Here is a 13,289-nt window from a genome sequence, read left to right as displayed (position 1 = left end):
GCCTATCTCCCATTCCCACCACCCTTCTGAGTAACACCCCTCCCCACCTTCTCACTATATAGAAGGATCTGGCAACTTCTGTTTCAGTGTATCTGAAGAAGTGTGCATGCACACGAAAGCTCATACCAAGAACTAACTTAGTTGGTCTTTAAGGTGCTACTGGAAGGAATTTTTTTATTTTGAACAAAGACTGTGAGCCTATGCACACTGTGCCTGTGGATAGACACCCCCCCCACACACACACGCCTACTGAACATGAGTGGGACATACTTACGACTGAGACGAGCTTGGCTGCTGGATCAGGCCAAAGGCTAATCCAACCTGGACCACCGCTTGTCATCTGAGGCCCTTCTCTACATCCCCCATCCCAGAGAAGTTTGGAAGGTGACAAGAGCCGGGCCTTTTCTGTGGTGGCTCCCCGATTGTGGAACACTCTCCCCTGAGCCATCATTACATGTCTTTAGGCACCAGACAAAAACATTCTTCTTTACCCAGGCCTGTAGCCACTAAATAACCTCTAGCCTGTGGAAAGTGTGTTGGAGAGGACTGTGATGATGACTATTGCCTTATTAGGCTGTCTGTACGTATGCTTTTTATGTTTTTTATCATGGGTGTTCTGTAATGTGTTTTTAATGTTGGACATAGCCCTGGGATCTTTTGATAGCTGGCGATATAAAAATTGAATTCATAATAATAAAAGTCCAAAGTCCTGTCTTTGGAGTGGCCAACCAGAAGCCCCTGGGAAGCCTGTCAGCAGGACCTGAGTGAAGATATACTCTCTCCCAGCCAAAGGTATTCAAGAGGTCTACTGCCTTCGACAGCAGAGCACAGCTGTCTAGTAGCCACAGGTAACCTTCTCCTCCACAAATAACATCACTTCCACTCTTAAAGCTTACCTTTGAGTAAATGCAGTTAGGAACGTGGCATAAAGCAATCTATTTCAGGGCCGCAAGGTTTAGTGGCTAGATGAACCAATCAAATGTTTATGTTGATCCGTCTGGAAAGACAAATTATAAAATGGTGGGGCTGAGTCAACAAGGAGAGACCCACATTTATTTCCTTTTCCAGCTGTTTTCGATGTGCTGGTATGTTCTAACAACTGGAAAAGAAGTGGGGGGGGGGGAGACGAGATTACAGACAGCCTGTCCTAACATGTGACAGCACACAGTTTTAAGTGTGGGTGGTTAAATTTTAAGTTCAGCGTATATACCAAACTATCTCTATACTTTTTTTTTAAGCACCCATATCAAGGTTTGATGATGTGCATAGTTATTTAAATTCATCAATTAATCCATTAAAAAGAAGTCAATTTAATATGTTTGGGGTGCTTTAAACCTCGCAGTGGGTCGGACCCTGGGGAAACCTTCCAACGACGATTCTATGCAGGCTACCAGCGCACGCATGCGCATCGGAAGCCGGCAAGCGCAACAAAGGCGGGGCCAAAAGGCAGAGGCGGGGCCTGTTCTCTTATTCTCTCTCTGGCCGTTGTGCTGAAGCTTCTCTTGGCCTTTCGCTCCGCTCTCCTCCTCCTCCTCCTCCTCCTCCTTCCCCCTCACCTGCCTAGGGGCCACGGGCCGCGCCCTCCCCCTGCTCTCCGGCCGCGCGAGCCGGAGCCTGGCCAAGGACCGCGCTGGCTGGTTCCCTGCCTGCGCGGCCTAATGCGGTTGCTTAGCAACGCGGAAGCGGAACTACAGCTCCCGTCGCCCTCTGGCGCATGCGCTTCGGCGTCGTGTCTTTTTTTTAATACACCGAGTTCTGATTGGTCGCCTCTCCCACGCTCGTTCCGCCGCATGCGTGCGGCCGACTCGGGCTCCTCCCGTGGTTTCCGACCTCCCGGGCCTTGTAAGTAGCGTCTCTACGGTTGTCGCTTGGAGGGGAGTTGTGGTCGTGTGAGCGCGCCGAGTTGCCTTGCGCGGGTTTGGGGAAGAGCAGCTAAGGGCTCAGGCAGCAGGTACAGCTCGCCACGCGGGGGAGAAGCCGGCTGCTTCAATCAGCCCCTTTTCTCGGAACCATGTGGACTAGCGCCTTACTTTATTTTGAGGGGAAGGAGCGTAGCTCAGTGGTTGAGCATCTGCTTTGCATCGGGAAGGTCCCAAGGTAGGGAGTGTACGCTATGTGAGACCTTGCAGAGCCGCTGCGGATAGATAACTGCTAAATTCAGGGTCGCCGCCTGTCCTGTATAATACAGGATTGTCCCGTATTTCAGTGTAAGAAGCTCTCTGTGTGTGTGTCTCTCTTACTCTGCCAAGTTAGGTATCCTCTCCAAATGCAGGTGTTCGAAAGGGTGTGAGAAAGGTCATGTATTTAAGCTGTGGGTAGCCAAGCATAGACAGATTTACAACTTCGTGGATGTGGGCGTGTGACAAATCTCAGAGGCGCCAATAGATTGTAATAGATTGCTTTGAATTCACTTCAGCACCAGCTGGAAAAAAATAATAACCCCCCCCCCCCAACTGCTCTGCCCCATCCTGTCCTATATTTTGCCAGAACAAAGGTGGCAGTCGTAAATGGACTGGTGGTCTGACAGTATAAAAAGAGCTGTCTACATTTCTGGGTTAGGGATAATTGAGGAATTGACCACAAGGATTCTGTGTTCTCATTCCCTGGGCCTAACTTCTGTTCCACATCCCCCTCTCTCATTTATTTTAGAATTGCAGAAATTTAGGTAGCCTGGTTCCTCATTTCATAACTGTAAGCTGATGGCGCTTTTTTCTTTGTTTTAATATGAGACTGCTGCTACTGAGTGTTGGGATCTGATTTGTTACCTCTGTTTCCCCTTCTCTACAGGAACCAGACATCATGGATCAGCTGGGTAAGTGGGATTACCGTATTTTTCACCCTATAGGGCGCACTTATTTTTTTGGGGGGGATAAAGGGGAAAAATTATTCCCCCCCCCCGAGCTTGCGGGTCCGGGAGCGACGGCGAGGTTGCATTCAATGGTACCATTGTTTAAGGGGACGTGGGTAGCGCTGCGGTCTAAACCGCTGAGCCTCTTGGGCTTGCCTATGAGAAGGTTGGCGGTTCGAATCCCCGTGACAGGGTGAGCTCCCGTTGCTCGGTCCCAGCTCCTGCCAACCTAGCAGTTCGAAAGCACGCCAAAAAGTGCAAGTAGATAAATAGGTACCGCTCCGGCAGGAAGGTAAACGGCGTTTCGGAGTGCTGCTCTGCTTTGTGGTCCGTTGCGCCACATGACCCGGAAAAACTGTCTGCGACAAACGCCGGCTCCCTCAGCCTGTAAAGCGAGATGAGCACTGTAACCCCAGAGTCGTCTGCGACTGGACTTGGCTGTCAGGGGTCCTTTACCTTTACCTTTTTTTTAACCATTGTTTAAAGACTGAAACGACTTAAAAATTAACTGTAACTAAACAGATATTTGGTACTTCTAGGCAGGGTGGGGTGGGGTGTAAAAACAAAAATCAGCATTTATGTTTGTTTGTTTGTTTTTAAAGTAAATTTTTATTGGTTTTACAAAGTTTTTAAAACAATACAAACATATAAAAAGACATACAAACACATATAATTTCATAACTTTTTTTTTCATAAACCTTGTTTCTCGGACTCCCCCATACCTCCCCTTTCTGCATCCCAATGTCCAAAGTTTCCCAGCAACCTCCAAATAGTTCTGTCAAACATATGTCCTCTTAATCTTTCCTTCAGTCTAATCTTATATCACTGTAACCCTTTCTTTCTCAAAACCTCGACATTCTAACATTCATCAAGTTTATAATAGTCCTTAAGATAAATTTTAAATTTCTTCCATTCTTCTTCTGCCGTCTCCTTCCCCTGGTCGCGGATTCTGCCAGTCATCTCAGCCAGTGTCATATAGTCCATCACTTTCATCTGCCATTCTTCCAGAGTGGGTAGATCTTGTGTCTTCCAATACTTTGCGATGAGTATTCTTGCTGCTGTCGTAGCATACATAAAGAAATTTCTATCTTTCTTTGACACCAATTGGCCGACAATGCCCAAGAGAAAGGCCTCTGGTTTCTTAGGGAAAGTACATTTAAGTACCTTTTTCATTTCATTATATATCATTTCCCAGAAAGCCTTAATCTTCGGGCACGTCCACCAAAGGTGATAAAAGGTACCCTCGGTTTCTTTACACTTCCAACACTTATTGTCAGGCAAATGATAAATTTTTGCTAGCTTGACTGGGGTCATTTACCACCTGTAGATCATTTTCATAATATTTTCCTTTAAGGCATTACATGCCGTAAATTTTATACCGGTGTTCCACAACCATTCCCAGTCAGCAAACATAATGTTATGATCAATGTCCTGTGCCCACTTAATCATAGCCGATTTAACTGTTTCATCTTGTGTATTCCATTTCAGCAGCAAATTATACATTCTTGACAAGTTCTTGGTATTGGGTTCTAACAATTCAATTTCTAATTTTGATTTCTCCACCTGGAAGCCAATTTTCCTGTCTTGTTTGTAAACCTCCATTATTTGATAATAATGGAGCCAATCTCCAGGGATTTGGGGTACAGTATAGAGTTGGAGGAATGGCAAAAAATATGGACCGAAAATTTGAACTTCACGGCATGTATCACGTTGAAAGAAAACACTATGAAGATGGTATACAGATGGTATATGACACCGGCTAGGCTTGTAAAAATGTATAAAATTTGTAATAAATGTTGGAAGTGTAAAGAGAAGGAGGGTACATTTATGCACATGTGGTGGGAATGCAAAAAGGTGAAGGGGTTTTGGGAAATAATATATAATGAGCTACAGAAAATGTTGAAGTACAATTTTGTAAAGAGACCAGAGACTTTTTTGCTGGGAGTAACTAGAAAGGCAATAAACAAGAGGGATAGGAAACTTTTTCAGTATGCAATAACGGCAGTGAGAACCCTACTGGCCCAGAGATGGAAACAAGAAGAGGCACCGACTTTGGAAGAATGGAGAACAAAACTAACAGACTATGCGGAACTGGACAAATTAACGGGAAAGATTAGATCTCAAAGAGATCATAAGTTTTTGGAGGACTGGGAAAAATTTAGGGAGTATTTGGAAACTGTATGTGAGGATCATACAACGCTAGTGTGCTTTAAAGAAGCTTTGTGGAAAAAAATAAGAAATATTGCAAGAAAGAAAATGAAGTTAGAGAATTTATTCAAAGGTGATATAATAATTAAGAAATGCGTGGGTAGAGGAATAACTATGGAAGATTACCAGGGGAATTGAGGGAGGTCCAATAACTGAACTATGTGATGTCTAAATTGTATGTTTGGAGATTTTAAAGGAAAACCTTTAATAAAAATAATATGCAAAAAAAAAAAAATAATTATGGAGCCAATCTCGTACTTTAGGTTTCAATTTCTCATGACTCCCTTCCAGGGCACTCCTGAAAAAGTACTACAACGCGCATACCGCCATCCGCTTTGCTATGGGTGGCTGCGCCAACAGGCCTTACTTTCGGATCGTGGCTGCACAGAACAAGCGAGCCCGGGACGCACCTGGAGCAGATTTGGTGCTACGACCCGCTTCCCAACGACCACAATGGAGGATCGTTGGTGTGAACTTCGAGCGGCTGAAATACTGGATTGCCAATGGCGCCCATCTCACCAAGCCCGTCGAGAAACCAAATGTGGCCCTCCAGCCCTCTGTATCTGGCCCTCAGAATTCTGCCGAAGCCACATCCCCTCACTGCTCCTGCTTCACACTCTCAGGTGTCTGGCTTGAACTCTGATAATGCCTCTTTGCTTAGCTTCCTGGATGGAGGATAGGGAAAACCGCCTATTGTGCAAAGGTCATAACTGCACAAATTGCTCCAGCTGCTTTTGCCTCTGGCCTCCCGCACCATTCATACATGCCCCCTGGAAAGTTGACCGGAAGCGAAGGTGACCCATCAGGCTGAGAGAGGTTCCCCTTCCCTTGCTGTGAAGAGTATAGACAGCAACAGCAAAGTGCCTTTTCTTTCCTCCGCCCAGGGCTTTCTGGATTCCTCCCCCTGCATCCGATGACCATCACAAATGCCGAAAGAGTGAGGAAAGCACAAGCCCAGCAGGCTGAGAGGGCTGCTAAGAAAGAAGCAAGCCCAGCTGGGAATGAATAAAGAGCAAAGTGTGGGGCTCTCGCTACCAGCTCCTCGAAGGCAGTGCCAGGATGAAGGACCGCCTGTTGTGCAGGAGAAGCGAGCAGACACAGGCTCTGTCTCTGTTTGCAACATGATAGAGCCGCAGCCTTCTTCAGGTTTGGTGACGTGTGGCACTGATTTTTGTGTGTGTGTGTCTTAGAATTCCTGCACAACACGAGGTACGAGGCCCCTAGCAATAAAATTAAAATAAATAACGTGGTTTTGGAAGTAGTTGCTACTGCTGAGTCTTCAAGCTGTATTGTGACGATATGACATGACTGCTTCGGTGGTAATGCAAATTCTTAGCAACTTCCACCACTAGTAGGAGCAGGTTTCTTGCAGATAAGAGGAAGCGACAAGTGGGTCAGAGAGAAAAACGAAACATGACGTGCAATCATTTAATTGGAGTCAGGAAAAGGAATTATAAAAGATGTCCAAGAATGGATCAAGCCCCAGTTAGAAGAAGAAGAAGAAGAGTTTGGATTTGATATCCCGCCTTTCACTCCCCTTCAGGAGTCTCAAAGCGGCTAACATTCTCCTTTCCCTTCCTCCCCCACAACAAACACTCTGTGAGGTGAGTGGGGCTGAGAGACTTCAAAGAAGTGTGTCTGGCCCAAGGTCACCCAGCAGCTGCATGTGGAGGAGCGGAGACACGAACCCGGTTTCCCAGATTACGTGACTACCACTCTTAACCACTACACCACACTGGCACATTCTTAGGAAAGAATGTGAAGAGGAGAGACTTTAGCTTTCAAATCTCTATCTGCTGGAAGTCTTTTTCTTAGAGGTAGTGATTGGAGGGAGCGGTTCGGCGGCGCCCAGAGCTGGGACTTTCACCCCTTTCTGTTTCAGCAACTGGTAAAAGTCTAGACGCTCTGTTATTATTTTCTGGAAGACAGATCCACAGAGGAGCTTTCTGTTAGAAATGGAGGCAGCTATTCCATTCCCCCATCCCGCTTCTGCATTGCAGCCACAGTGACAATCTGACTTCCACATGGTTCCTTTTACCTGTAAGGACTCTAAAACTTCATCGTCTGTGAGTTTGGCCTGGGGAAACTTGATGCCAGGGGTGCTGTAAGTTGCCTGGATGATTCTGCTCCGAAACCTTTCAAACTTTCAGTGAAAAGAAGGGCGGGGGAATGAAGTGGACAGTGCCTTAGTTCAAAAATTAGAGAATGTCATTCCTTAGAATCAAAGCTAGTGCAGTGAGGCAGAGGTCTCTCCCAGGCAACCAGTCTACATTCGTCCTGATACACGTGCACAAAGATCCCGAGTAGGACCATTGCTTATTCTGATTTCTTTGGGAGAAGGTTGAACGACATTGCACCAAGCAGTCCTTATCGCTCACTTTCCAGTGGATATCCCTGTCACTTTCCTTACAGCAAAAGGTCTGGTTTCCCCCCGGAAGTGGGTTTATTGCACAAGAACACCAAATCCACCTGAGTTGCACAATCTGGATTTCCCAGCACGTGACTGAATCGCACCCCTGAAACAGGGACATTCTGGAAGCGGCCAGGATTCTCGGTTACTCATTTGCAAGAGCCATGTTTCATGCCATTTTCAAATTTTTGATTTGTTTCCATCTTTCAAAGAGCACTAGAAACTTCAATTCAGATTTTTATCCATTTAAAATAGCATGGCTTACCCCAAGGAACTCTGGGAAGCAGAAGAGGGGCAAATGGGGTACAGCCCCACAATAAGCAGCTCACCCCCCCCCACCTGCCTGCCTGCCTTCTTGCTTACATCCAGCCCTGTGGATGGCCCTGGCTGTCCAATTCCTTCTCCTTAGCCCTAGCGTTGCCCTTGTGTTGCAGAAAGGAGGATGCAGTCAAAACTAGATCTGGCTCTGCTTGTCACTGGCAGTGGCTGCAGCTGTCACTGGCTCTGGTGCCACGTCCTGCCTCCCCACCAGCTCCAATGGGCACCAACCACCAGACTCGGGGAGCTGCTGCCGTTTTGCAGACCGACAGAATTCAGTTCTGTTCCTGAGGTACTAGGGAAAATACTTTGGGCCTGTGTGTAGACATAAACGTACATTCATAACATTACATGCCCATATGCATGTAAGCATGCAAGCATGCATTCAACAGAGAAGGTCTTGGGTTCAATCCCTGGCAGGTTGCACTGGGCACAAAACTCCTGGAGAGCCTCTGCCAGTCAACATAAACCAGGGTTTCCCAAACTTGGGTCTCCAGCTGTTTTTGGACAACAGCTCCCATCATATCTAGCTAGCAGGACCAGTGGTCAGAGATGATGGGGACTGTAGTTCAAAAACAGCTGGAGATCCAAGTTTGGGAAGCCCTGGTGTAGACAATACTCAGCTAGATGGACCAACAGCCTTTGTTTTAACTGAGTTTAGTAGCATATTTTTGCACTGCTGTGGTGAAGGGTTGATAAGAAATGCAAATGGTAATAACGGTAATAACAAGGACATCATAGCAAGAACAGGGGTGGTAGTAGTGGTTGAAGAAGCCCTGCGATCTGTGGAGAAGATTACCCTGGCACTGATGGTCACCAGAGTGACTCTGGTTTGCACCTCTGCCCGCTGCAAGATCTCCAGCTGCCTCTGCAGCTCCTTCTGCCGGCTCCGCTGGTTCCCAACATGGTGCTGATTCAGGAACAGCTCGGCCTGGAGCCGGTTGACGTTGCTCTGCAAGTCATCCATCATCTGGCTCTTGTCAGTTAGTTTAGATTCCACATCAGCGAGGTCCTGCGTGGCAGGAGAGGAGAAAGATAGAACTGGTAACTAAGAGTAAGGATGGAGGTTTTGATTTGGTCTGCTTTCTAATGGGAAACTACCTAATTTGCAGTTCCCGGACTAATAAACAAACCGAAACGCAGCTATCCTTTGAAAATCCACACTGCGCCAAATTTTTCTCCAGCCAAACACTGTGTGCAACAAGAATTGAAATGTGAGAGGAGAGTGCCAAATGGCTGCTATGGGGGCACGGCATATCAGAAGATGGCTGCTGTCGTGGGACAGCTTGGGCCAATCATTATCTCTCAGTCTAACCTACCTCAAAGGTAGGAAAAAAGTGGAGAGAGGGAGACACGTATACAGCACCTTGGAGGACAAGTGGGATAGAAATGTAGTAATTAATAAAGCAAAAAACAAAACAGAATAATGGCTTGAATGTAAGAGAGGCTGAGGCTGTAGAAACAGGAATGGCGCACGAAAAGCTCAGTCTCTTTTGCAGGTGCCTTAGGAATTACAGGCAAGCACACTGGTGCCCATGGGCACCACATTGGAGACCCACAATTAGAACTTAGGAACCTGCTTTGTGGATTCAGTTTGCATTTAGTGGCAAAGCCACCTGATTTGCACTTTCTGCAACAAGAAATGAACTGAAGCACAGTCCAGCCACTGAAATTCACACTTCCCCAAATTTTCCAGTGCAGTTCCCCAGACAGGTAAGGTGTGGGGGGAAATGCATACGCTAGGGTGCAGCGCACCTGCAGATGCATATATATGGGGAAATATAATTTTTAAATGCCTCAAATTAGAGGAAAATGCATGAAACAATGGACATATTAGGAGAAATTCAAACGGAAATGCTGAGGAAGTTCATGAGGACTCCCCGCCACCCCCGACACACACAAAAAATGCAAACTGATGTGGAAATGTGGAGAAGACCGGAAAAAATGAGAGAAACCAAAACTGAGATATTCGCCCTCCCTACTGGCAGGGAGCAGCAACTCACCTGCCTGAGACTGTAATTCTCTCTCTCGATGGAGCCCATCATTTCTTCGTGCTTCCTCTCCTCTCTCAAGTTGCTAAACTAAAATAAAAAGGCAAGCATGAGAAAGGGCTCCATTGAGTATGTTCACGGCCCGGCGGAAATCCCAGCTGGAAGGTACAGCCCGTAAGAAGACAGGCAGCAGCTTCCTGAGACTCAGCCAGAGCACAGCTGCCTTGATGACTTCAACTGCAGAATTCGCTCCCACAGGAGGTAGCGATGGCTGCCAACCAATGGTTTAGGGTTAGACCAAGGGTATATTAGGAGAAATCCACACTAAAATACTGGTGAATTCTCATGAGAATTTAGGGGTTGTTGGGGTTTTTTTCCCCCTTCAAAAGTGCAAATTGCTGTAGAAATGTGCAGAACCAAATTTACAACTGGAAAATGAGGAAACTGGCCTCTGCTAGGTTCCTCTACTCAAACATTTCCCCTTCCTCCTCCATTTTCCCTGCCTGGATTAGACCTTTTACTCACCAACGAGGCAGAACTTTAGGGCACAGGTCCTGGGACCCCACAGAGTGAGCAGATGTGCCCCCGTTAAACGCAGCAGCAGGTCGGACCACATTTGGAAGTAAGCAAAGTGATGAGGATGACTTAGGCACATAAAACCTTTCTTAAGCCAAGCCAGAAGCTTGCTCCACTTTGTTCAGCATTGTCTACATGGACTGGCAGCACCTCAAGAGGGTGACCTGGAGACACTGGGGATTGAACCTTCTAAAGGAGTAGGGTCCTTAAGACCAGAGTCTAAAACCACCTAACTTCACCACTGCTGATTCTGACCCTGATAAGGAGGGTGCCAGCCAGGTCAGTTTGGACACTAGAGAATGAGGTCTTGCTGTGGCCTGGGGGAAAGGCAGGATAGCAAGGGAAAGGGACTCCCAAGGGCCAGGTAGGCAATCGTGGGGGCCACAACTGAACCACAGGTCAAAGGGTGCCCATCTCTAGCTTGGGGAGGGGGCAGGGTTCTGCCCAGCCCCATAGACATTCTGTACTTCTGCAAATCTTTGTGTGTTCCCCATACCTGCAGAAACTTTTCCTCTTTTGTGTGGACGGTGCTGTTTCGGCTCTATGGACACCAGAGCTTGGGAAACGAATTTGCTACAAGTGTAGACAAATTTCTCCCCGACTGGCCTTTGGGCTCACCTCTTTCTCCAGCTGCTCCAGTTCATTCTGATCCTTCAGCAGCGTCTTGCTAAGGCGAGCCATCTTGGAACCCACCTGTTTATCTGTCTGGGCCAGCTCCCATTTCAACCGCTCCAATTCCTGCCGAAATTCTTCCGGGATGCTCTTCTGCTTCATAAGGACCGGCAGAGAGACACCTCGCCTGCGCAGGTTTGGGTCACTCACTTGCACCGTACGTTTTTCTTCCGGTTCCTTTTAAGGAGAGGGATAAAAGATTCAGAAGGCGATGAAGCTGGAAACTGAGGGCGCAGCCCTCCAGTAACTTGGGGAAATGCTGCTAGAACTTGCAAGCTTATCTCAGAACTGTTGTAGGAAATACTGGGCACAGAGGATGCAAAGCATAGGAAGCATAGGGACTCTGCCTGCCATTGACTCTGGCTGTGCCTGCCACTGGCTTTGGCGCCACCTACTGTTGGCCTCCAGGCCTACCAATCCCTATAGGCACCAGCCACCACTGAGGGCGAATCCACCAAGCATATCTCCAAGCATTTGCCATTAGCACAGAGGCTGTGCATTCACTTGCCCTGCTCTCCCTTTAGTTGGATTGCAAAGTAAGAGCCCTGGCACATATAGAGGCTTACAGAATTACACACAGACAGCCAATGTAGTGTTGTGTGGTTCGGGATCCTTCTTTTCATAGAACTGCAGAGTTGCAAGGGACCTCGTAAGTCATCTAGTCCAACCCTCCGCAATGCAGGAATCAGAGAATCATAGAATTGTAGGGTTGGAAGGGACCATGGGGATTATCCAGTCCAACACCCTGCAATGAGGTAGCTGCCAGTGGTCCCCCATGGCTCGTATCCACTAGGAGCCTCTCTGTCTTCAGTGCCTTGGATCCCATTTTTGTGGCGCTCCCTTCCGGTTGAGGTCAGGCAGGCCTGTTGAATGTCCAGTGCTTCCTGAATTTTTTCTTTTCCAAAGATTATCTCAGCAGGTTGTTCAAGTGAACGCTAATTTCATAGTTTTAACTCACATTTATTCTTACTGTATAGCGGTTAAGCGACATGCAAATTGTTGAAATGAAAATTTAAAAAACAGTGGTTCATGTTCCAAACTAGGACCCGGGAGACCCAGGTTCAGATCCCCACTTGGGTGTGAAGCCTGCTAGTTAACCCTGAGCTAGCCTCAGCCTCTCAGCTTAACCTACCACGCAGGGCTGTTGTGAGAGTAAAATGTGGAGCAGGGGAGAACCACGTATACGCCAATCTCAGCTCCTTAGAGGAAAAGCAGGACAGAAAGGCAGTCAATGAATAAACAGAGAAGAAGGACTGGGCCAACCTTCTGGGCGGGTCTCTCCACTGGGGCGAGCTCACCCCCCTGCTGGGCCTGGTCAGGCAGCTTCTGCCTCACTTCCAGCTCCTCCCGGAGGACTGAGATCACGTCATCCTTGCGGACGAGTTCCGCTTCCATCTCTTGCAAAGTTGTATCCAGGGGTCCTCAAACCATGTCCCGTGGGCCGCCCGCTTAGTCAGTCCCCGTGACGTAAACGCCACTGGCGTGATGGCGGCTCTACTAATGAAAGCCCAGGGGTTTTGCCTGGGGACGGGGAAGTGTTGTCTTTTGGCTTGAAGAGAGGAGTTGAGGTTCCTTGCGTATACTTTAAAGGTGGGAGAAGGAAGTATAGTCCTATTTCTGTGAGTGGCACAGCGATCTTTCCACTCCTGTGGTTTACATGCTCTGAAAGTTGGGATCTGTTTTGATATTTAAATTTTAAAAGGGTGGAGTGGAACCGAATCTTGACCATCTTTTTAGCCTGGGGAAGGGGTCAGCATCCTTTTTCAGCCGTGGGCCGGTCCACCGTCCCTCAGACCAAGGAGCGTCTCCACCCCCATCGTCCAGCCTGGACACTGAAGTCCAGCTCCAAGAGCCTTCTGGAGGTTCCCTCATTGCGAGAAGCGAGGTTACAGGGAACCAGGCAGAGGGCCTTCTCGGTAGTGGCGCCCACCCTGTGGAACACCCTCCCTTCAGATGTGAAGGAAATAAGCAGCTATCTTCTCTTTAAAAGACATCTGAAGGCAGCCCTGTTCAAGATTTTAATATTTAACGCTGTCCTGCTTTTAACACTCGACTGGGAGCGGCCCAGAGTGGCTGGGGAAACTCAGCCAGATGTGCAGGGTATAAATTATTATTATTATTATTATTATTATTATTATTATTATTATTATTATTATTATTATTATTAGAGCCAGGCTATGGGGGGGGGGAATGAATGAATTCCTATGCCCCACAAATAACCCAGAGAGGCATTTTAAATAAAAGGACACATTCTACTCATGTAAAA

General features: G+C 47.4%; 3 protein-coding genes across 14 annotated transcripts in view; 1 reads left to right on the top strand and 2 right to left on the bottom strand.

Annotated features, from left to right (window-relative positions):
• LOC308588810 (uncharacterized protein) overlaps positions 1 to 13,289 on the top strand; it is a 218,927-nt gene that overhangs the window by 43,366 nt on the left and 162,272 nt on the right. The window lies entirely within an intron of this gene.
• Positions 1 to 13,289, bottom strand: part of LOC308588706 (uncharacterized protein) — a 196,808-nt gene that overhangs the window by 111,313 nt on the left and 72,206 nt on the right. The gene's annotated exons all lie outside the window — the stretch shown is intronic.
• On the bottom strand, positions 6,776 to 11,032 carry LOC308588534 (coiled-coil domain-containing protein 27-like; the record flags this gene model as incomplete). The annotated part of the gene is made up of 5 exons (XM_081196946.1): positions 6,776 to 6,974; positions 7,095 to 7,199; positions 8,584 to 8,796; positions 9,788 to 9,865; positions 10,970 to 11,032. The coding sequence occupies 5 exons, from the start codon at positions 11,030 to 11,032 to the stop codon at positions 6,846 to 6,848; spliced, it is 588 nt and encodes a 195-aa protein (XP_081053072.1). The 3' UTR covers positions 6,776 to 6,845.

Source organism: Podarcis bocagei (genome assembly GCF_964188305.1).
Source record: "Podarcis bocagei genome assembly, chromosome: 6".
In the NCBI taxonomy this organism is placed as follows: domain Eukaryota; kingdom Metazoa; phylum Chordata; class Lepidosauria; order Squamata; family Lacertidae; genus Podarcis; species Podarcis bocagei.
This window is presented reverse-complemented; position numbering and strand designations above follow the sequence as displayed.